The 24,356-nt window shown below is 40.7% G+C and overlaps 1 protein-coding gene across 3 annotated transcripts; it reads right to left on the reverse strand.

The window, feature by feature from the left end:
• Positions 1–246: 246 nt before the first annotated feature.
• On the reverse strand, positions 247–20,552 carry JDP2 (Jun dimerization protein 2). Of its 3 annotated transcripts, XM_088145313.1 has the most exons (5): positions 19,996–20,552; positions 12,235–12,272; positions 11,517–11,740; positions 6,644–6,748; positions 247–6,378 (listed from the first exon to the last, which is right to left on the reverse strand). In XM_088145313.1, exons 3-5 carry the CDS (start codon positions 11,715–11,717, stop codon positions 6,193–6,195), a joined length of 492 nt encoding a protein of 163 aa, XP_088001439.1. In that variant the 5' UTR covers positions 11,718–11,740; positions 12,235–12,272; positions 19,996–20,552; the 3' UTR covers positions 247–6,192. The 3 variants fall into 3 exon arrangements, with proteins under 3 accessions (XP_088001439.1, XP_088001438.1, XP_007441009.1); XM_007440947.4 differs by lacking the exon at positions 12,235–12,272 and having other exon boundaries at positions 248–6,378; positions 19,996–20,547; XM_088145312.1 differs by lacking the exons at positions 12,235–12,272; positions 19,996–20,552 and having other exon boundaries at positions 11,517–12,220.
• Between the last annotated feature and the right edge of the window lie 3,804 nt (positions 20,553–24,356).

Raw genomic sequence — 24,356 nt, forward strand, 5'->3', positions numbered from 1 at the left:
AAGCCCCTCTCTAGTACACACAAAGGTAAAGTGAGAGGTGGGGAAGCACATTCAGGCTTGCAAGGTTCTGTTACTGTAATAAAAGTAGTCCTGACCTACATGGCATTGGATTTTAGTCTGGTTTACCTTCTATGGCTGACTTCAGTCTTGCAAGTCTGAATGTGCTTCCCCCTCCCTTATTTTTTCTGTAACTTCATGTGAACTAGGGAGGGGCTTGTCTGAAATGCTTTCTCAAGTTATTTTCTTGGCCTGGGCTCAAGCCCCATTTATCTGACCATTGCCTTGGTAGCAGCTCTTCCTCCAATCTTCAAGGCCATTCTCAATTTCCTCTGCATGATAATGATCTTAATCCAATTCTTTTAATGAATCTGTTCTAAGGCTGGATTCAAGGTACAGCTTTAGGTCTGGGTGCTGCAGAACTATATCTTAGTTCATATATCATGCTTAGCCATGATGTGGTTTGATTTTGGCTTAGCCTTACATGAAGCCCCATACATAAACTACAGTTTAGCAGAACAATCTTAGCCCAATGTGTAAAGTGACATAAGGCAATTCCTAATGACAGCCACATGGTGGCCATAAACTCTAACTCTTACACCAGGTAGGCAGTGACTTTGGGCAGCTGCCCTCTTCATTTTCACTAGATTTTTACTTTCTATCAGAAGCAGGATTTTTTTTTCCTGTGTCAGCCCCAGTGATATGCAACTCTCTTCCAGAAATATTGAAATTATCAACTTTTCTTTGCCAGCTTCCTTCAAAAAAATTGCATCATTCCAAAAGGCCTGTAAAAGCTATGTTTGGCATTTATTAGACTTATTTTGCTTTTTTTCTTCTTTGACCAATTTTCATAAAATGTTTCTTCTGTAGCATACTTTTACTATTCACTGCTGTGAGAGTTTATGAACAGAGTTTATGAACATATGTATTTCTGTTCATAAACTCTATCACAGCAATGTATATATTTAATGTATAATATTGAAAAAGCATTTTATGAATCAGATAAAAAAGGAGCATTAGAAAACTAGCAAATAGTTCAGGAGAAATCCAGCAAAATACAACATGGTGTTATGAGAACTCTATAGGAATTGCACTGATTCTTATTTATCATAATCGCTAAGAGGACATAGATTGGAGTAATATTCCTTCTTTTTATACATCCTTGTTCTTTCTGTTTTGGAATTGTCAAAAGGAATTCTGGGAACCAAGTGCCACTGCTAATGGCAGCATGTGATCCTAACGGCTTGCGTATTAGTAATGCCTGGCATTGTAACAATGGTTCAGGTAGGAAAACAGTAATGGGAACACTGCCATGGTCCCCGCCCAGCTCTTCTTGGTACAGTAGAGTCTGGTCTTCCTCAGGACATCAAACCCATACTGTCATTGTCGGGTCTTCTAATGGATAAAAATTCCTATTCAACTCAAATTGCACTTAAACTGGAATTAAGAATAATTTCTTATTGCAATGACATCCATTGTACAATGCGTAGATGAACATAAGTAGGGATTTAGGTTTTACACATATTTCTACAATAGTAAGAGGCTAAAGACTCAGCAGGAGAGGCAGTATAGAATAGCCTTCCTCAATTCATTGCCCTCTGAATGCATAGTACTTCAACTTCCATAATGCCAAATCATAACAGGAATTATGGGCATCGAAATCTGACCTATCTGGAAGGCATCACTTTGGAGAAGGCTGGCACAGTGTTTTATTTATATTAATGCATCTCAATTGTCATCAAAGGTATTTCTCAAGGTTCTCTTTGGCCCAGGAAGCAAAGCAGTTGATGTTAAGGGTTGGGTCTCCATTAGAGCTGCTTTGTTACTGTAGAATAAAGATGAGGAACTGGTGGGCCTTCAGCTCCCAGTCAGCATAACAAATGACCAAGGCAACTGGGATTTGCAGAAGGACATCTGACTAGACAAGATTTTCCAGCCCTGGCATAGAAGAACCTCCAAATCTTTGGGAAACTATCATAGCCTTACTATGTGGAGGCTTGGATTTATATGACAGGCTCTCTAGATTATTAATTCCAGACAAATGAACAGCCTTGTATACTTTAAAGAGAAACTGACACTGACTTTTATAGAGTAGGCTCCACTTCTGGTGCAGGAGTGTTATCCTTAGAAAGGTAGAAATGCAAGGAGTGACCTGAGGTAACAACAGAACGTAATCTACAATAAGCTTAAATTGTACATATGTATGTGTGTAGTTGGACTGACACACACACACGTACATGAACATATATATAATGGTGAGTTGTAGTTTTAAAAATATCTAATGTAAAATTGTTAGGGTTGTACTCAATTGTGTTCCACTTCCAGGACAGTGCTTGGAGAACAGATTATCCTTTTTCCATGCAGTTGTTTCCAAAATCTGATCTACAGCATTTGTTGTCTCTGGATACAGTACTTCATATCTTTGGTACCACAAAAGCATTTACTGGATTATTATACTCAGTAAAGCACTTGGCAATATATACAATCAATAGAGGCTTTTAAGGCATATGTTACTAGAATTGTGATTTTCAGAATTCTATTTTGTATATTGCATTGACATAGATTTGTTGGAAATTGTCTTGAGAATTGAGAAACCCAACACATAATTATTACAATAAATATACCTTGGAGTCACGTGCACTATCGTATGTGGAAAACACACGTGAATGCTGCCACAATCACTATTTGCATAAGCCGTTTGTACTGTGCTTCTAAACAGATCTAATTATGTTAAATTTCTCTATGATTTTCACATAGAAAATGGCAGTTTATTTCCATATATATGTTATTCCCAGATAAGGAAAAAAAATGACATGTGATCCATCTTCAGAAGTAACATTACCCTCATGTGTGTCAAATTAAATGGACCAACCAGTTTCCTCTCCTGTATACAAGGGTTTTTTCCCCTCCTACAACTGTTCACATAATGAAAAATGGGTAATTAAACACAACTTTGTCTACACTGAATGTACATTTCCCCCCCCCTCTCTGATAGATGCTTGAGGATATGACTAAATCACTAACCCATGTTTAACAACTCAGACTACCATTTCTTTTCCTAATGAATGTGACTCTGGACCATTCTTCTTATTCAACAAAATTAGAGCATCTGAAGTGTCACTTGAGATATAGGAACAGGAGAAAAATGTAGAAAACACAAGAGTTAAGCAAGGGAAGCTCAATAATCTTTAGTTTGTCATGTGCAGTGTTACTATTAGATTCATAGGTGAGCAACCCAACACATGCGTCGCTTGGACTGTAGACCTCCAAGCCTTAGAATCATGAGAACTAGAGTTGCATGAAGAAGCTTAGGCAACCCTGGTGCATTTCAATTAATTCCTAAGAGAAGAGAAGCTGACACAACCTCTACATGCATGGGATAAAGTTAAACACAACATCTATCTAGGAATGCATGTGCAGTTTTTTACAAGTTCAGTATAATAAAACGAGTATAGGAAATGCAGAATTTTGGACAGAGTAGTTTGGAAACCTCCTTTGGCAGAAATAGCAGCTTCAAAACATTTTCTATATTCAACTAAGACTTGTTCTATTCTTGCTTTTATTTTCCCATTCAGAAAATAGTTCAGAAATATTCTTAGGTCTCTTTGCATGTTTGAGATCCCCCCACAGATTTTCAATAATATTCCTCTAAAATCTATACAGGCCTTTCCAAATCCTTGATCTTTCTTTCCTGTAAGGACTTCATGGTTGATTTGGAATTGTTTTGGATCCTTATCTTATGAAATATCCAACTTTTCAGCTTCAGATTCTTCACTGACTATGGGACATTAATTTCCAGGCTACGCTGAGACTGAGTCAAATCCATTATTCCTTCTACTCGCACAATATTTCCTGTACCACTGGCTGCCACACCACCCATAATATAAAACATCCACCACTTGGCAAAGTGTTATTTTCTTCAAATGCTTCACTTTTTTTTCTCATGTGTATCATGAGAATATATCATGTGTAGTTCTGGCTAAGCTGTTCAATTTTTATGTCATCAATTCAAATTACTGAAATGTTCCAAAACATTTCAGGTTCATCAAGGGTTTTTTCCCCATATTTCAGATGGTGACCTTTGTGATGAGATTGGAGAAAAGGATTCCTTCTGACAACTCTGCCTTGCAAATAATTGTTATATTAGCAATGCTGTAGTGTAGACAACTATCTCAGTTGAGCAATCTGCAGTGATCTGTGATAAGGTTGTACAAATCTGATGGTCTTCATTCAGTTCTAGCAGAGACTTTTCTTGATCTTCCAGATCTTGATTTGACTTCCACAGTTATATAATTTCCATTTCTTGCCATTGTTTCTTACACCGGAAACTGCTACCAGAAAGCATGGTAGGTAGGTAGGTAGGTGGGCAGGCAGGTAGGTAGATGATAGATCGATCGATCGATCGATAGATGATAAACAGATAGATATAGATGATAAATACATTTTACAGTCTTCCCTGGTTTTGTAAGAGTGAATTATTTTCATTTTCAAATGCCCAGACAGATGCTTAAAGGAGTCCATGCTGTTGAACATAGACAAAACTATCACAACCTGAAAGGTTACAAAGGTCAGACTATTTGTTTACTTATGGAATTGTCTTTATTTGGCTAACAGGAGGTCTAGCAAGTGAATCACCTTTTGAGGGCCTTATGAACTTCCTTACAGTAAAAAAAGTACTAATGAATCAGTAGGAAGTGCTTCCAAGCTTCTGCACCAGCCATATTCACTGTTTCCATATTCTAAATCTGTAAACTACTATTACTCAATAGGATATATGCACTCAAATTTGCAAAAAGATGTCCTGTTTAATTGCTTCTGTTCACTTAAGGATTCACTAAAACATACAACTTGACCAGAGATGCCTCAACGTTTGCATGCAATTCTGTGTGAAATAGTTTATCTTGATGCAAATCATAATTATCTTAACTCGAGTTGTGAGTTACCACCAATAGCCAATTATTCAAAGCTGGTCACCAGATTAAAGATTGTTTTCAAATTAAATTCTGAAAGCTCATTTTTTATATTCTAACATGAGCTCATGTAAGATTTAGACACAAATGCACAAGATATCAGGGATGAGACTGGTGAAATTAAAGATATGGTGCCCTACGATTTTGGCTATAAAAAAAAGTATTTTAAAATATTTTTTTCAACAGTTTTGAAGAAGTAGGTCAAAAGCATACACAAACCCTTAAGCATTATGGAATCAGTGCATCAGAACACAGAATGAAGCACAGGAGATAGGAGGGTAAGTAAAAGTTAACATTTACTGATACAGGACTGAGTATTATGAAGGACATACATGGATGGACATGGCAGTGGAGCCAGACTGAAGGCACAGGGCCATTTCCCAGCATGCCGAGGGAAAAGACCCAGACACCACCAAACAAATAACACAATGGAGATAACTGTGGCATATATATTTGTAACAAAGACCATAATAACATACATTTCTATTGGATCACATCGAGTGATTATATAAATCCATATAGAGACTGTATAAAATTTTTATAAAAAAATATTTAAAAAGTGTAAAAATGTGCATTTTAAAAGCATGGCCTCTGGACAGCTGGGCTGTAAACATTAAACTGAGGGTGTGCTTGTGGGGGCGCCTGCGCCACAGTGCCACAGACAGGCCCAGCAATGAGGCAGGACTTGTGTCAAGTGTTTGCCATTCTTGGTTTCTGGTTTAGTTCTGGAGAGAGAGAGAGAGAGAGAGAGAGCAGGGCAGGTTCTAAATGGGGAGGATACAGGAACTAATGTCTGCCCAGTTTTTTGCCTGTTGATGGCTTCCACCTAGTCTCTGCTAACTCTCAACCAATCGCTGTGAAAAGAGGAGTGGCGAGAACCATGATGCTACCTCTCAGTGTCCCAACATGTTCCAGGTTTGGAATGCACTGCAATAGGTTGCTTAAAGATCTTCCACAAGTTGAAGTACTGTGAGGACGACCAGGAAAGCCTTCACAATGGCCTCCACACCCACTCAGGTTGAGCCTCTGAGTGGCAATGGCAGCTTCCCACCTCGGTGTTCCATTGATCCTTCCTCTCTTCCTTTATCTGGAATGTGCAATCCTTAAGGAAGCTCATTAGTCTTGACTGCACTAATCTTGACAGTGCAGAGTTCGTCGTACAGTAAATAGATGAGAGACTCTCAGAGACCCTGTTTGTGCAACTCCTTGTCCACCATGCTCTCTTTCATTTCTTCTCAAGCTGTTCTAGCAGTGGATTGGCTTCATTCTCTGGTGTTTTCACACTATCTGTCCGAACAATGCAGGTGGGACGGTGGCGATTCAGCATCAAGATCAGCTGCTGCCTCTCCTGCTTTAACTCTTCTATCTGTGCCTTCAGCTCGGCATTCATGAGTTCCAGGCGCTCAGATTCCTATGCAAAATCAGAGAAATGTGGAGGTGACGTTTCAATTTCTCAATTACTCTGTGGGAAGAAGCTACTGCCTCATCTGATGCCCAAAACAAAGCAGACAGAGCACTTCCCTATTCATAGCCAGATTGCTCTACATTCTAAAGCACACGTGGAGAAGAATAACACAGGAGCTTCCAGAAAAGCAGGGTTTTCTTCAGATGTTTTATCCATCTTTACAACAGTAGAAGAAACAAGTGGTGGCAACATGGCAAGAGGACACACTTACCCGTTGCAGAAATTCAGTTCTCTCCTTCTTCTTGTTCCGACATCGAGCAGCTGCTACTTTGTTCTTCTCTCTGCGTCTTTTCCTCCTTTCCTCTTCCTCATCTAGCTAAGGAGAAAAACGCAACTATAGTAAGACAACTGGACAAAGACCAAGGAATCACAGGATGCTAACTACATCTCATCCCCCCAGCGCGTGATTTTGTGTTCCACAAAACACTTAATCCTTCCTCCTTAAGCTGCCATAGAGACATGGACTGAAACACTGAAAGCTATCTTCTGTTTTTCAGGGAAGAATGTTTGTGTAACAAGCCCACAGGTAGATTCCCACACCCTGATGACACTGATGTGGAGTAGATGCGGAGTAGATGCCTACATCTTAAGAGGGAGAGTGGGAATATATGCCACTAGTTATTCATCAGTCAATTAGCACCTTCAAAATATTCTTCTACCCACCCATGCATAAGCACAAGGATATTTAGGACAGCACGTCATTATGCCAGTGGACCATTTATCACCAATGAGGGCTGGATGACATTTTATATCACTAGTGAATAAAGGTTCAGCAAAGGAGCCATCTAAAATTGTCCTCCTGGGAATCTCACTGCAAAGGATCCTGAATGATTTAAATTATTTGGGTAACCTTCAGCCAGTATCTGCAGCACTCCTGTTAAAACTTCCCTGGAATGTAATGCTGAAATCAGCCCTGTTCAGATGATATAATCCCATCTCAAACTCAATGCAGAGAGAATGGTGACCTGCAACTCTACTCCCCAAGTCACAGAGCGAAACCTTTGCTTTTACTGTATTGTATATGCGTGCTTCATAGGGCTAGACCCTCCGACTGTTGCCATTTGCTCTTCCTTCACATTTGCATAACTATATATTCCAGCATTTGGTATGGGATATCCACTTCCTTCTACAATGATCTTACCTCTGGCATCTACTACATTATTGGATCTTTCTGCCCAAATCAATCAGACTTGCTTATGCAGAAGCAAATCACACTATGGTTACTTCCAAGTAAATGCTTTAGAAGTGTGGATAAGATCACAGCTTTCTCAAATGTCAACATTTTAAAATCACATATTCTCTTTTCTCAGACACACACAAACACACACACACACACACAAACTGGTTACCAAACATGCTTTTAATGTGAATATTACATGATTAAAAAACAAAAGCTAGATTGTCTGTCAATTCACCATTCATGTCAGTTTCAGTTCCAACATCAGCACTTTAAACATGGTTAATTTACAGCAGAAGCACAACATTATCTTAATTTCTGCTTCTGCAGATAGAATTTGATTGGTAATCAAAATCTAAGAAACAGTCATATTCATCCACGATTATTCTTTAATAAAAATACTTTAAAAAATCACTACTTCTACCTTCTCATATAGTCTCTGCATTGTAATCTTATTTATTTATTTATTTATTTATTTATTTAGTTAGTTAGTTAGTTAGTTAGTTAGTTAGTTAGTTAGCCAGCCAGCCAGCCAGCCAGCCAGCCAGCCAGCCAGCCAGCCAGCCAGCCAGCCAGCCAGCCAGTCAGTCATTCAATTTCCATGGCCGCCCATCTCAAACAAGTGACTCTGGGAGGCGAACAATCATAAAATCAGTTAAAACCAAGTACAAACACAATACAAAAAATAAATATATATAGCAGCCAAGAAAAATAATAATCATAGATGTTAATATAACCAGGAAACAGGGCCCTTAACACACTTGGAGCCCAAGGCCTGGGCACATAACCAAGTCTTCAAGACCTTATGAAAGGCCAACAGGGTCAGGGCCATCCTAATTTCTGAAGAGAGAATGTTTCAGAGGGCAGGGGCTATGGCAGAGAAGGCACGCCTCCTAGTCCCCGCCAGCTGACATCCCTTGGCTGATGGGACCTGTAGCATGCCCAACCTGCCAGACCAAACTGGACAGATAGAAACAATGGAGAAAATGGTCCCCCGGGGTAACCCAGTCCCAAGCCATGATTCCTTAATATGTCAGCCTTTTTGAGGTTAATGAAGTAAATGTATTTTTACAAGTATAATTAAATACAAGCCATTTCTCGGTGCTAGAAAGGAGGACAAACTTTACTTTTCTTTTAATTTTAATCTGGGTTGTGTGAGAAAAAAAGGACACACTGTCCAGGCTGCTGTGTACGAGCTTCATACCAACTAATCAAGGAGGCAGTTCTTTAATATAATAAATATTTAGATGTAGGTTTGTTCATTCATTCAATCCATTTATATGGCTGCCCACTTGTTGTGTGACTCTGAGCAGCCAACATCCAGTTAAAAGCAACAAAAAATAACTAAAAATTAAAAGCCCATCGCAACCAAGGCACACTCTCTCTCTTGTATGTATGTATACGTATATATGTATATACAGACACACACACACACAGACAAACCCCTGAAAACAGGTTCATCTAATGTCCTGGCCCAGTGCCCGTGGAAACAAGGTCTTCAGTGCCTTGTGAAAGCCTGGAAGACTGAGAGCTTTTGGATCTGAGGGGTTACATCTGAGAGAGCAGATGCAGTGTTAAAGAAGGCATGAAGGCATGCCTCCTTGGTCCCACCAGATGTCACTGTTTAATAGAAGGGACTCAGAGCATGCCCACCTACTCCACTGGATGTTGTGGAAGAGGCAGAAATAATTGGAGACAGGTAGTCCTACAAATCACCCAGCTCTATTCCATGAAGGGTTTTGTAGGTCACAACTAACATCATGAACTGTACTCGGAAGCTTACTGGGAGCCAATGCAGCCCATGAAATAGTGGTATTACATGAGTGTACTGAGGTACGCCCATAATTATTTATGCTGCCACATTCTGGACCAGCTGCAGTGTTCAAATGGTCTTTAAAGGCAGCCCCACATAAAATAAGTTGCAATAATCCAGATGAGATCCTTTGTTCAAAGGATTTCACTTGCATCCAATAACTAACACTTTATACTATCATCCTTTCTTTGGAGAAAGGGAAAGGACAAGAGGACAAAATGGAAAGCATAAAGCTTGGGTAAGGAAATGTGAGATTTCCTGGAGCTAAGGTCCACTGAATACAGTACAATTTTCTAAGATGCTCTAGAGGCCATCTTATGACTACAGTTTTTATGGCCTACCATTCTTTCAGGAATGTCATTATGAAATTATGAAGTGTACACATTATTCTCCCTCCTGCATCCTGAATTTATTCGTCCAAGAAGCTGAAAATGCTAAATACTATACTATGCTAGTTTCTCTCACAGCTATTAGCCTGCCAATACTATTAGTTGAGCCTTCACAAGCAAGCATCCTTCAGTTGTATTAAGACTACCGGCTGCAATGTTTGGAAGCTACTATCTCAGCATACAGTATCTGGAGAGCATCTATTTGGTGAAGGCCATATCACTCAAAGAAGCCCGGTGACTGGATGGCATGCATATTTGTACCAAGTAAAAGAATAATGAGTTTGTAACAGGAGTCATATGACACCTGATTCAGTGACTTCTCATTTCACCATATTCTTGGCTACTATATAAGCTCTTAATTGTTTAGTTATAGTTTGCTAATTCACCAAACAGTTGCATTCAAAATTCTTCAGAAGGAGAAGGCAGAAAGTTGGGAAAATAAGAGAACTAGCTCTCCTTGAAATAGTTTCACAGTTCTTCAAAAAAGAGACTATATAGGCTTGAAATCAAATACACATAATATTCTCTTCTGAAAAACATTTGGAAACATCTCTGGAACAAGTGCCTTCCTTATCCCTTTTTATATAATTTAAGGATGCCTTTCTCCTATCAAGTTTGTTACTTTCCTCACTCCATCTGATAATCTAGTGAATTTACACTTCTAAACACACTTTCTATATTATGCACCTCCGTTATCCTCCTTTACCCTAAGCCAGCCTTCTCTTTCCTGGTTTCCATATTAGCATGACCTATGCTTACAAATGATGGGAATTTAGTCAAATATTAGTCAAATAATATGTCAAATAAATTATTTAGTCAAAGATATGAAGGACACTAGACTGGGGGAAAGCTGTTTTATATGTTTTATTAATGACAAATTCAGGACAATTTCTTAGCCAACAAAGAATATTCACCATGTCGCATTCATGTATGTAAATCCTTGTTTGCAAACCAGCATCACTATCACAGATTTTAAAAGGGACACTGAACCTAACCTTGTTCAGTACAGAAATCTAAATTAAAGTATCCCCTACAGATGCTTCTCCAGTTTCTTCCTTACCATATCCATGAAGAGATTGGTAAAATGCCTTGAACTGAACAGAGCTTAACAACATGACTAAACTTAATTTGTCTTTCAAACTGTTATTAGTACCTCATAAAACCCTCAGTGACTAGTACTGTCTTTGTTTTCAAAGTTTCTGTCTTGCCTTCCTATAAAATTATATATAGCAGCAAGTAGTATAATAGGAAATTAACACCACACACTATAATAATTTATAAATCTAAAAAAAAAATCCTAATAAAAACGGAAGTCCATGTGAACACAGCACCCCTCCCTGCTAGTTATGCCATCAATTAAAGCAGCCTGACTTTCTCTGATTTTCTGCCCAAGCCTGAAACAAGGTGCTGCTGCTTTAAAAATCTCATTATCTTTAATGAGTGGATCACTTAAAGCAGTGGCTCCTTTTTTCAGGTTCACATGGAAAACTGGAAATAATTGGGTTACTTTAAAGAATAGAAGAAAGGTGCTGAGCTCACCTAAGGTCCAAAGCACTTCTTCCAAATAATTTTCAAAGCATACATGGGCATAAGCAGAGAAAGCCTGTGGACATCATGTGGCTTATGAGCAAAAGGAGTGAATCTCTACTATTTCCCAACCCTACAGATACAGTTGGCACTTTGACCCAATTTTTTTAGAACTCACCTCACTTTTCATTGGCTGAGGCCTTTTGCCTAGTTTCACCTCCAGGAAATGTAGTGGTGAGATCATGGCCCCAATGCTGCGAATGTCAGCATATTTCAGTTCCTCTGCTGTCAAGGTTGTACCAGGTAACCCTGCCAAAGGGCCAAGGCCAGGCAGAGCACCAGCTGTCAAGGATGGGTCTGGAATCTGCCCTGGCATCATAGCAAGATATGCAATTCCACACCCTAAAGAAGAGAAGGAGAAACTAACCATTATTTGCCATAGGAAGCTGAGCAGGGAATATCCACAAAGAGTGTTAGGAAGGAGCATTACAACTGGCTATTTCTATTTTCCTATCACACACACAAAAGTTCAAAGCAGACTTTCCTGCCATGTAGTTAAAAGACCTCTGTCTAGGGCACTGCCCAGAAACCTTTGGAGAAAGATGTCTCAATGAATATGAACTATTATTAAGAAGTCCCACTGCACATCATAACCAATCTGCTTTGAAACAGTTAAACAAGGAAAATAAAATGCAAAGTAAGAGGCTGGCAGAGGGAAAATATTAAGCAAAGCTAGATGACTGAACATTGTACCTTTTTGTATGTCGCTGTAAACAAGTACTAAGTTGAAAGGAGGTTGGGAACAGGAAAAAAGAAAGAAGCAATTAATAATTGCTATGCTGAGAGGAACCAAACCAACGTTGTGGATTAATGCTTTAACAAGAAGCAATGATTACCTAATTCAGCAAGCAGCCTGTTCAATGTATTTATAAACCTAAGGAGGAAGGCAGAATTACAAAAGGCAGTTAACAAATTGTACAGATTATTTAGGACTAGGAATTATGTAGTCTCTCCAGATGAAACCTCAAAAGCACTGATCAACTTTAGTACAACTTACAAAGATGTTCCTTTGGAAAGTATTACTATTTAAAAACCTTTCCCATATCAGGTTTGAGTTGTGCTAGTTGCAGCCAGTTGCTTAAAGTCAGGAAAAAAAACCTTCATAAAGGACCACCTTGATTTTATCCATTGAAAAATCACAGCATACAGCAGAGTGACTTTGGAAAGCATAAGCAATAAGAAAGAGTGTCATGCCCAGGAAAAGTAGAATTACACAGAGATTGATCACACTATTTGGGTAAAGAAATGAAAGACCTACTCTCAAAGAATTCATCACCCCCTAGAACACAGGAAAAGTTAAAGGGGGGAAAAAAACCCCAGAGTCTGATATTAGTTTTGCTCCTTCCCCACCCATCAGTAGTCTTGGACTGGAGAGCTTAAGGTAGTGTTGTCCAAACTTGGCCACTTTAAGATGAGTGGACTTCAACTTCCAGAATTCCCCAGCCAGCCATGCTGGCTGGGGAATTCTGGGAGTTGAAGTCCATTCATCTTCAAGTGGCCAAGTTTGGACAACACTGCCCTAAGGGAAGCACACATTCCCCTCTGCTACTGGCCAAGCTGGGGATGAAGGGCCACTGAAGGTGCACCTCTCACTTCTCTGTGAGAATCTGTGACAAGAGAAAGGTCTCATGTATTGGAGAGGGTGGGAACAACTACAGAGTTTGTTTCTGCCCATCCTGCCAAACTTATTACACATCCTACCAGAACCATCTCTTGCCTGCTGCTCTTAAAATGCAAAAAATGAAAAGGGGGCTAGCACATCAATCATCCAGAGAACTGGTTTGTGTTTGTGTATATGTGCATGTTCAAGAGAGAAGCAATACAAGTTTTGTTTTGTTTTTAACAAACTTTGGTAACATATAGCTTATAAGCGCTTTTGGAAATCATTTGATTGATAGGTAGTTATAAACGTTTGTTTGACTGAAGGGTAATGATAAATGGTCATGTTAAATAAAATGAATAAATAAAATTAAAATCACTGCTAGACAGAAAGCTTTGCTTTCTCAGAATCCATGTGATTAAAACTGACACTAATACTATAAGCTTGAATGACAGTGTGTATGTGTGTGTGTAAATAAATATAAAATCCCCTCTCACCCCTATGGGTGGTATGTCTTCCTCAATCTTGGGTCCTCTACCAGAGGCCTGGGAGTTTGAGGGTTCTGCACAGTCTTAGCTGTTCCTAGCCCTGCACATTTCTGGACAGGGAGTTCTGATGTTGTTGCTGGGATCTGTTGGAGCCACTCTCCCAGCTTAGGAGTCACAGCCCCGAGTCCTCCTACCACCACTGGGACCACTTTGGCCTTTACTTTCCACATCCTCTCTAGTTCCTCCTTCAGGCCCTGGTACTTCTCCAGCTTCTCATACTCCTTCTTCTTGATGTTGCTGTCACTTGGCACAGCTACATCTATCACCACAGCTGTCTTCTGGTCCTTGTCTACTACAATGGCAAGGCTATGTATTATCATATGAATAATATACTGGAATATTTATCTAGGGAAAAGAGCATTTGGCTCTTTGTAAGGTCAAGAACACACTGGGTTCACACATCCCTCTAAACCATTATTTAGTAAATAAACTGCAACTGAGTTGGCTTACAGATCTTAACTGCATTTATGCAATCTGCTAAACTAGAAAGAAGGAATTATGTCTTAGTGCTAAGTATGATTTCAAATATACGTTGTACCTAAGATAAGTATGCACAATATTCCTGACAATACACAGCTGTCTTATACCATGTCAAAGACTACCTTAACATTATAGTATGTATTTTTATTTAGTATGCATTTTTATCCAAGTGCAGTACAACCTATTTTCCCCCACAACAATTCTAGGGGTTTGGGTTGAGATAAAGTGACTCAACCAAGACCATCCAGTGAATTTCCATGGCTGAAAATGGATTAGAACCTGGGTTTCCTCCCTGCCAGTCCAACACCTTAACCATTATATAATACTGGATCTCTCACTGCTTACTATGTACTCTGATAGCAGCTGTATAGTATTTGAAATAGCTCTTTCATATCACCTAACTTCTTAAGAGGAGATACCAACGTTTGATAAAGGAGCATTTCAATGCAAAGCTGATATTTTATCATTATCAACTCTCCTTCCCGAACTCCCTTCGGCTTAGAGCAGGGACAGATCACCTAGGGCTCCTCCAGAGGAGCTCCTATTAACCCCATTCAGCATTCTCAATAGCAAGAGACTGTTGCAGCTGAAATTTATAACAACTGGAGGCACCAGAATGCTTATTTTAAAACAAACTGGTTACTCTCATTAATCTAAATCTATCTTTTTCAACCCAGTGCCTTCTAGATATGTTAGATACACCTCCTACCATTGCTGGTCAAGTTATAGTTCAACACAGATGGAGCACATCAGGTCACAAGAAGTGGTCTAAAGCTTCAGCTTTTCTAATAGTTACTTAGACTCAAAAGTTTGTGTTCCCAACATATCATCTTCCATTGCATTTTATGTGTCCCTTATTTTTTATTGAGGTTCTCAAAGTGGAGCAATTAAACCTGCCAAACCAGAAATAATCTGCATAGGTAGAGAATTGCTCCTACTGCCAAAGTGACACAAAGGAGCTGGCATATATTTGAAGCATGTTAATAACTGCTCTTTCTTCTCCCCTTGATTTTCTTTTGCAAACCACTTTTTGAGATGTTTTCCAGAGTTCTGGAAACCAAGAAACATCTGCTATAAAAATACCTTTGAAAAGTGATTTAGAATGGTAAACCACCTAGTCCTTTCCCTTCCTAAGTCACTTTCCTATCAGCTTCATCATGATTTGGCAGAGGATTCAATTCTAATATTTTAATCTCCATTCATTATGTCTAGCTTGGCCCATATGTGTTTCATTGAAAAGGCATATATGAAGGCAACTATTTTTTTAACATAGCTATGCAGATATGCAACTGACTGGGAGTGTGGAATTTATTCTGAAAGTTAAGGATAACGTCTCTTATGGGGATAGAAAAATATTTTTCTTTTAATGTTCACATTTGGATATTAAACTTAAAGAGAGTTTTTCTGGTATGATTTTTTTTTTCATATTTAAATCCCAAAGCTAGCATTTTTATTAGGATAGACCTCAAGGTTCCAGGTTTTAAATTTCACTTAGTTAACTTAGGCCTAGTTCAATCTGCCCCAACCTGATTGTGCTGACTGGAGAAGATGAGAGAGGTGGTCCAATTAAATTCTTTTTACACAGGAGAGCCATAAGAATATATTCCTGTCTCTACAGAGGCCTTGTTCACAAAACCTGTTAAGCCATAGTGGTTGGCTTTTTTGTGGCTTAGCATATTGTGTGAAACTAACCAATCTTAAGTTGTAAACCCTCTGCCAACTGTGTTTTGTTCAATTAAACATGCCTTGGTTTATTACAGTGTGTGAACTTAGTCACAGTCTATCAAGGCATCCATATGTAAGCTTCAATATGTTTACTGGATCATATGCCTCATTCTCCCTTTTTACTTCTTTTTAAGAAAGCATAGAGAACAAATGTGCCCCTGTCTCATGTGGGTAGAGTACAGGGAGTGAAAGCAACTTTTACACACCCTAAATTTAAGAACAGTATATGAATCAAGTCTTACAATGCAGCCCTAGTGCCTACTTACAAGTAAGTCCCACTGAATAAGGAGATACAAGACTGCAGCCTTATTTTTCAGACTGCATCAGCTCAGGTCCCAAAACTGGATATTCAGCTCAAAATATATATACTAAAAAAGAGACCTTCTGTAAAAAAGAAAAAAATGCGTACTGTAAATAGATAGGCTCCAGAGTCCACTACTACATTTTTGCCATCTTCTTGCTGATGTGAAAGCTATTAGAGTACTTGCTCCTGAAGCATATAGAGGCTATCATTAGTAGGCATTTCCCAAAGACGTCCCTCAAGAAAGGAGCCCAATGCCCATGAAGCCCTCTTCTCCAAGTCCTCCATCTTCTTGTTGCTTGCTGACTTGGCCAATAATAGCAGCAATGAGAGAATATGGAGCAGAATCCCCCCAAAGTAACCCATCAGAAGCACTTGGCTACAGTCCCCATCATCTATGGTCAGCTCTACCATTGGCCTAGGTGGTTGCGAATGGCAGAAGCTATACTCCAACACAAACTGAGGCACTGGACAATGCTTCTTCAGAGCCTCTTATTCAAATAAAAGTTGAAATGAATTGCACCTAGATCTATTAGACAGATCACCATGATATGCCAGAGTATATATTCCTTCACTTCTGCAACAACAAAAGAATCTCCTTGGTATTATGATCTATGTTTCTTGAGCAATGACTACAGAAATAAAGATCATGTTGCAATGAGCAAATCACTTGAATTTGGGAAAGGGATGTGATATTCTCATGGCTTTTACAGCATAAAGGTCAGAGGTTACAGAGCAACAAGCCACAATGTTCGTATCATTTGTCTCTTAAATCCTCCAGAACAAGCCATGTAATCTCAAGGCAGCTATCTGCTGCTCCTTGCAAGGAAGATGGATTTTGACTTCAAGTCCTACGTCCTGCTGACCCACCCACACAAATGGGCATTTTAAACCGTCAGGAGCTGCGCAAAGAATTTGACATCCTAACAACTGGTCTCCCAAACGCCCCCACAAGTTTGCAGATTCCCAGTGGAGAACTCTGGCAAGAGCCTGCAGATCGCTTTCATGCAGGCTTCAAGAAATAAGCTGAAAAATTCCTAGCCTGACTCAGTGAAGTATTTGTCTCTGCTCAGCTCTCCAAGCCCCAACACACGCGCACGCGCACACACATGCACATACACATACAGAGAGTGAGTTTGGCAGTCCTTGCGTTCCAGGGCTGGTAATACAAGCCCCGGAGCAAGCTGCCAAGACAAGCAACAGAATGAGCCAGGCCCCATTTCATTGGCCACCATAAGTTGCATATGGCCCTGGAACCAGCCAAGTGAGTGTTCTCACCCACCTTGAGGGCATAGGAGACCCTGTGTTTTCAAATACACCTCCGCAGGGCCTTCGTTAAAAGAAAATAGAAACATAATGTGGCTCTTGCTTGCTCTTTTTTCTCTCTCTCTTGGTATTTCTCTTTCCTCTCAATTTCATCTCCAATCTACTCCCAAATCATTAAGGGCAGGGACTGGGGAAGAGAGAAAAAGGCCTTCTGGAAGGAAATGCAGAAAACCAGCTATAGCTCCATTTCATGCTTGATTGCTAAAGTGGACTTACGACTGCCTCTGTTGCCTAGTTTCCTTTCTTTTACAGGTTTCGGAGAGCTGGAAGAAGGAGGAACTTTTGTGAAATGGCACACGTGCCACATCCACCTTCCAGAATGAAACAGCTCAGGTGGAAGCAAGGTTTGCTCACGCCAAACTCAGAAAGGCTACTAGCCTGCACTACCACATTGTGCAAACCAAGGAAGTGAACAAGCAGACTGCCAAAAAGCACCATTATTCCATCACTCTCATTGCCAGTCTAAACAGAAAGAGAGAAACCCTCAGTCCTAGTCAGTAACCAGACACTCTGCAAAGGGATTAAGACAGCATTCTCTGCATTTGTGGATCTGGAGCCTACAGGGCTGTATACTCAGCAAAACTGTCCTGTGGGAAAAAAAACACAGAACAACAACAAAAAAAAGGTCACTAGTTTTCCAGAAAGTCACACTGTTTTTCAAGAAAGCATTCAGTTTGAAACAGTAGGCAAAAGATATGCAAATAAAGCAACACACTGAAAATATGTGTCCCAGGAAGATGCTCTCTTCAACCCTTCGTGCTCTCTTTTCAATTGGTAAAATAAAATCTGTGTGCCCTTCTTAACATGCCAGAAAAGGTGTGGCTAAACTAACAGGCATGCCCAAACCAAAGCTATGGAACTTGCAAGCTTGAAATCACTCTTCCTAGCTCCTCCAGGCAAGGCCTAGCCCAGATTAAATAACACTGTTGCATCCGCAACATTCAGCCAGTTACACTGTCATAACTAAACAAACGGGGATGGCCAGGTCCTGAAGCAGAAAACACATTCAGGCACGTGTTACCCTAGACCGGTGTTTCTCAACCGTGGCAGCTTTCGGATGTGTGGACTTCAACTCCCAGAATTCCCCAGCCAGCAAGGCTGGCTAGGGAATTCTGGGAGTTGAAGTTCTCACATCCAAAAGCTGCCAAGGTTGAGAAACACTGCCCTAAACACATGGATGGATGGGGAAACATATCCTTTGGATGAACAGAAGAATACTTATGGCTGAAGCAGACAACAGATACACACAGGAACATTAACAAGACAATCACAATCGAGAAAGGGGGGGTAGTTAGTACAGAAGGCCCTGAGCTTACAGCAATTCTGTACAACACATAAGCAAACTGCAACTTTTATTTGCTATCTACTGGGAACACTCTGCTGCTCTTTCTCATACCTCTTTGGGGACACAAAAGACTTGCTGCCATTTTCCTACCTGGCAAAGCCAGCCAGCCCGTCCTGCTGCAAAGCCCACCTTTCTCAGGAACTCTTTCCCTGATACAAAATACTAAAAACATAACAGCCTTCTTGTCCTGTTTTCCTGGACTCCAGAGAAATGGAGGGGGGTTGGGGGAGGAGTGCACTAAGCCCAAATAGATGGCTAAAGAAAGAAAGAAGAGATTAGCTAAATGATAGGACGTGCAAGAAGACAGAGAAAGAAAAGCGGGCAGTGAAATAAAATGTCCCATGATGATGCAGGAAAAATAATGTCCCTCTTTGGGACTGTTTATAGTGAAAAATAAAATGAAAATGTTATAAGTAAATAAAATGGTTGTAAAAGAAAATACAAAGTTAAACTGTAACAAAACTCTTTTCCTATGAGTATTGCATCACTGCCACATTAGTAATTTACAGCATTCCTAAACGTGATAGCTGGATAGCGTACTTGCGTACCTGCATTAAAGGGTCACCTCTGACCTGAGGTATGTTGCACACGCACCCATTTCCTCCTCCTTACAGTTTAACCTAATCTAGCTACCGATATCAGTGCCTTGTTGCTGATGCCAAGAATCCTGCCTTGATGCAATTCGTGAGATTAGGAAAAGAAATTTAATTCAATCTTTTTCCGGCCCAGATTCTGAGCTATTTAGGAAGTTGAGAATACCGGATAGTGCCTGAAGAAACGAGGGAGAAAGCTTTCCGGATATCCTGATACCCCATAATTAATTTACATTCCGCATCGATCAATCCAACATAAATACAACACCGGAGCTTTCTCTTGCATCACGAACTATCAGAACATTTTACAATTTCCCGCTCACTATAAAAATGTACTGGAATTTTGCACTCGGGGGGGGGGGAGCCCACTATTTAGCTACGCTGCGTGTCAGCAAGGCAGGGTAGTTAAAGGGTCCTAAGCAGCAGTTACCGGGGGGCGGGGGAGAGACGCGGCAGTTTCGACCCTAGGGAATGCGCCAACGGCCCAGGGCTAGCAGCCCCCAGAGCGGCTTGGGCTCCACAAGCGTTGCTCCTCGGAAAAGAGCAGGCCCGAGCAGAGACGCCGAAGTCAGATCCGACGATCGCAGCCTCGGCAGGCGGACCAGGAAGAAAGCACGCGCAGGGCTCCCTCGGTACCCAACCCGCCCTTCCGCCGCTCGCAATCCGTTTCTGTACCCACCGGAGGGACGGGAAAGGTGCCCCCGGGGCCCGGCTGCAGCGGGAGGCGAGGTGCACGCTCAGGTCCTCCAGCGCCGCCGCCGCCGCTGCCCAGCTCCGGGAGCGGCTCTCGGCTTCTCTCCCCAGGCCCGTCGTGCCGAGCTCAGCCTGGTCCCGGGACCGATCCCTGCGGCCGCGGGCACGCCTGGGTAGCAGCAGCCCCGCCTTCGCCGCAAGTCAGCTTCGCCCCTCGCGCAGGCTGTGTCGGACGGCTGGGTGGGTTGCATCAGCCCCTATTATATAGCAGCCCCTGCGCTGCGGGGAGGGGTCGGGAATGCGGAACCGGCCGGGCTGCCAGCTCCAGACGTCAAGGTGGGAGGAGAAGAGGGGACCGCAGGGGAGGAGATCGCAGCCGGCGCGGGGGAGGCGGGACCATTTGGCGGGCAGAGCACCGAGGCTCCCCCGCCTGCTCCCGCCAGGCACCCCTCTCGCCGACTTTCAGCTCGCCCCGAGACGAGTCCAGCCCGCATGGAAGCAGGACCCCAAGCATGTGCAGAATGCCAGTTCTAGCCTACTGTAGCTGGAAGGAGAAGACTTCCAGGTCAAAGGGCGTGACTTCCAAGCAGGCTGCAACCTCGCTCAGCACCTTCTCTTTCGGAAGGAAAGCTGTGAGCCGGGCTGGGCGGTTTTTCCGGATGATAAAAATACTTCCCTTTAGTTAGTGCCGGCCGTTCGCCCAGCGAAGCAGAGCATCCAGTTCAGGGTCACTTGATTCTAAAGCATTTGCTCAGGAAAATGTGTAGGCCAACAACTGACCATGGCTGTTGGATGGGGTGAATGGGAGAGCAAGAGTCGGTTACTCATAATCAGCTGAGGAACTCCGATTGCATTCCTGCGCTCTTCAAAAAATTTCCAGCTACTCAAATCAGTGTTCGCGCATTTTAATTCCGTGGGCATACAAGGCACTTGCTGTACTCTTAACTCCTTCCTCCGTACTGGAAGGGCATTTTGCTCCCCTCCCCTTCCCTCCCTAAATTTCCAAGTATCCGTGCAACAGCATAGGAAATGATCAGCCACCCCACCAACAAATATGACGAAAAAAATCATTTGCATTGGATAAGTTTAAGAGGGTAGACAATTCTTTCTATGCAATTTATGTTCTTGGATCAATAAAGCACCCCCCAAACATTCTGCTACCTTAAGTGAAGCTGGAAATGGGTGTGCATGTGCACCCACAAGTCCTATCAAATTAAATTGGTACCAAAGGCAAAAAAATCCCACAAAAATCCTCATTCTCCCTGGTAGAAAACAGATTAGAAAGAAATACATTATTTGCTTCTAACTTGGACTTCACGCCAAAAATCTCGGACCGGAGGCAATCTGCACAATCTGCTTAAAAAATATAGAGCTGACAGGTGACTGAGGCTGTGTATTTCTACTTTTCATTTCTTAATGAAGGAAAAGTCCTTTTGACGCTTGAAAGTTTCAACAACTTAGTCTCAGTACTGTAGTATATTCTGTGAAAGCACTTTAAGATACTTTATTTGGGCTCAATTTCAATAGCTGGCCCTAGGTAAGCATGGGGAAACTCATTTTATTTTTGTATAGCATTTTCTGTTAGAGGATAGTCTGCTGCTTCAAACTGATATCTACACGCCAAAGGTTTGATACTGTCATGAGTATATCCCATCTCTAGAGGTAGAAGAGTCCCACTTGCTAAAAAACCCTGTTTTTTTCCATCCATCCCACCTAATGAGAACATATCCATGCCTAAGATGGCAGTGCAAGGAGGGAGTATAGAAAACAGATCCTCTTCCACCTCTGCAGCATGCAAGTTACTCATGCTCTTCAGAGTACAATTAACTTGCATATTCCAGAGAAAAGGGCTGGATGGGATATAGGAACCAAGCATTAATTTCCTATTTGGCTGTCTGATCGTGTACAATGCACTCATGTTGGATGGGGGGGAGACAGGAAAAAGGGCTTTACTGAGTTTCGTGGGATTTCCTCCACATACAGACATTATAGCTACATCCAACTGGATTTCCTCCAGATGTTTTAGACTAATATTCTCATAATCCCTTTCGATTGATTATGGTAATTGGTATTGATCAGAGTTGGATTTCAAAACACTGGACTGTCCTGGATTTTCCAAGATGCATTTTTCTCTAAATTTCACTTTCCTTTCCTTAATCCTTTTCTGCCCCTTAGAAATTGGGATATAAATGGACCAATCTATCAACAGATGCTATAAGCCTACTTCTTCCATCTCTGGAAGTTTAGTTTCATATAAAACTAAGATATTTATGTGCAGAAATTTAAAATTTGGCCTCAGGGTCGCTGGGAGTCATGCACCATATAGATTAAATAAATTATTATTATTGAACTCAGTTTTTTAAATGACACATTTGTTTCTTAAAAAGTATATGTGACTGATAAGTAAATTAGAAAATCTAAGGGCTAATCCTCTTCCCTAGGAGTCATGCACTGGTTTGCAAATATGCAGAAAACGAGATAAAATGTATACTGAGGAAAAGTCAGAATTAAAATAAAATTAAATACATGAAAAGAATACACAGAAAAGCTTGTTCTATTTTTCTGTAACTTTGAGCTTGTTGCTGAACCCACTTTCAAATTAATCGGGAGATATTACAATCATTTGTATATTCTACTGTCACATAGTAGCATAAATATTCTGCCTTCCTGGGGCACATGATCTGCAGCCAAAATTGTTTGTACAAGAGACACAATATGGAAGTGATTTGGTAGATTTTTTTTTTTACTTCCCAGTGTAGCTTACACTCCTGAGAATTCCTGGTCTTCTAACCAAGAACTAGCCAGGTCCAAGCCTGCTTAGCTTTTCAAGATTGTCCAGCGTTGGTTGGCTGCTGCTACCTAACAGGCCCCAGAAATATAACAAGGCTGCAGAATGAGGGAAATGACCACTGAAACTATGGAAGGGAGTGGATACCAAATGGTCACATAAGCCTCAGTGCAAAAAATCACATATATTTTTGTTAAGCTCTTGCTTACATGACACAGGGCTGTTTTCTTAAATCTTGAAACCAAAGGAATAGCAGCTCAGTTCAACTTCACCTCATTGCCATCAATATTACATCTCCCCACCACCAACTTTTTAAAACTCAAATATAAAATACTCCAACCCATCCAAGAGATGCTGGCATCTAGGGCAGAAAATCTCACACGTTTCCCTTCCTCTTCTGACAAAACTAGAACACAATCAAATAAAATAAATTAAATTTGCACAACACTTAAAATTAGCTTCCCAAGATAACTGTTTCAGTCTGTTTAATAATAAGGCTAGCCTTGATGGATTTAATGACAATGGGAGAGGTCACTCAGGAGTAGAAGTACAAGGATAACAATGAAAACCTAACAGTGTTACCCAAGTCATTGGTATTGGATAATGGATGTTATCTTCAGCTTGCCATATGAAGACCTTGTAAGTGCACATACTTGATTGGACAAGATATTTCATTCTATTTGGCTTAAAAATGTAATGAAGGTATATTAATCACTTAATTTTATCAGCAGCAGAAATAAAGAGTATCCAAAGGCAACATTAATGAATTGGATGGCAAACAAGCCATTCCTTTGGATGAGTCCTTGATGGCAAACGATGCCTTTATTGGGGGTGGGGTAGGATTACATTTGGTTGGGGTCACACCAATAGGGCACAGCTACGAATTCCAATAGATGCATAGGAAGATCCACTCCATTAACTATTCCCAAATGACAGGGTTTTTTTAACTGAGTTTCTCTACTGTGATTGCTATTATTGAATATAATTTTGCTTTGTCTGGACAACAAAAAACTCAGTAAGAACTGGAAGAAGTTGCAATATTATACTGAAGACATTAAAGATAGATACATGGAGAACTTTAATGGAAATATGCAATTAATAAGTAATTATTGGAGAAACATTTTCGAGGAGACAGGATAAGTAATTAAGACTTCTAGCCTATATGCATTTACATTTAAGTGAAATCCATTAAATACAAGTAAATCTGTATTGGGTTGAACTGTCAAGATAGCCAAGCATTCCTAATTTATATTGGTATGCACACATAGCAATTTATTTACTGCAGTGAAAAGTTTTAGCCTATGACTAACCACGTGACTATATGAATGAGTACTTCCTTAAGCGTTGTCCTTCTGACTTCATTTCTCTCAAACAATAATTATATTTCTGATCAGGTCACAGCTTTCAGTTGGTAGAACAATGTAGCCATTCTTCTACCGTATGCCTATTATTACTGCAGTTTTCAAGGTGCGTTTCTACAAATTGCAATTGTGGTGGACGCAGATTTCCAAATGGCCATTAATGTTTAAAAACTCGGGAATCCAAACACATTTACGACA

This window comes from Python bivittatus, unplaced genomic scaffold (assembly GCF_059951505.1).
Source record: "Python bivittatus isolate LINGU-HERP-01145 unplaced genomic scaffold, Pbiv_v1 ctg000480_np1212, whole genome shotgun sequence".
Taxonomy (NCBI): Eukaryota; Metazoa; Chordata; class Lepidosauria; order Squamata; family Pythonidae; genus Python; species Python bivittatus.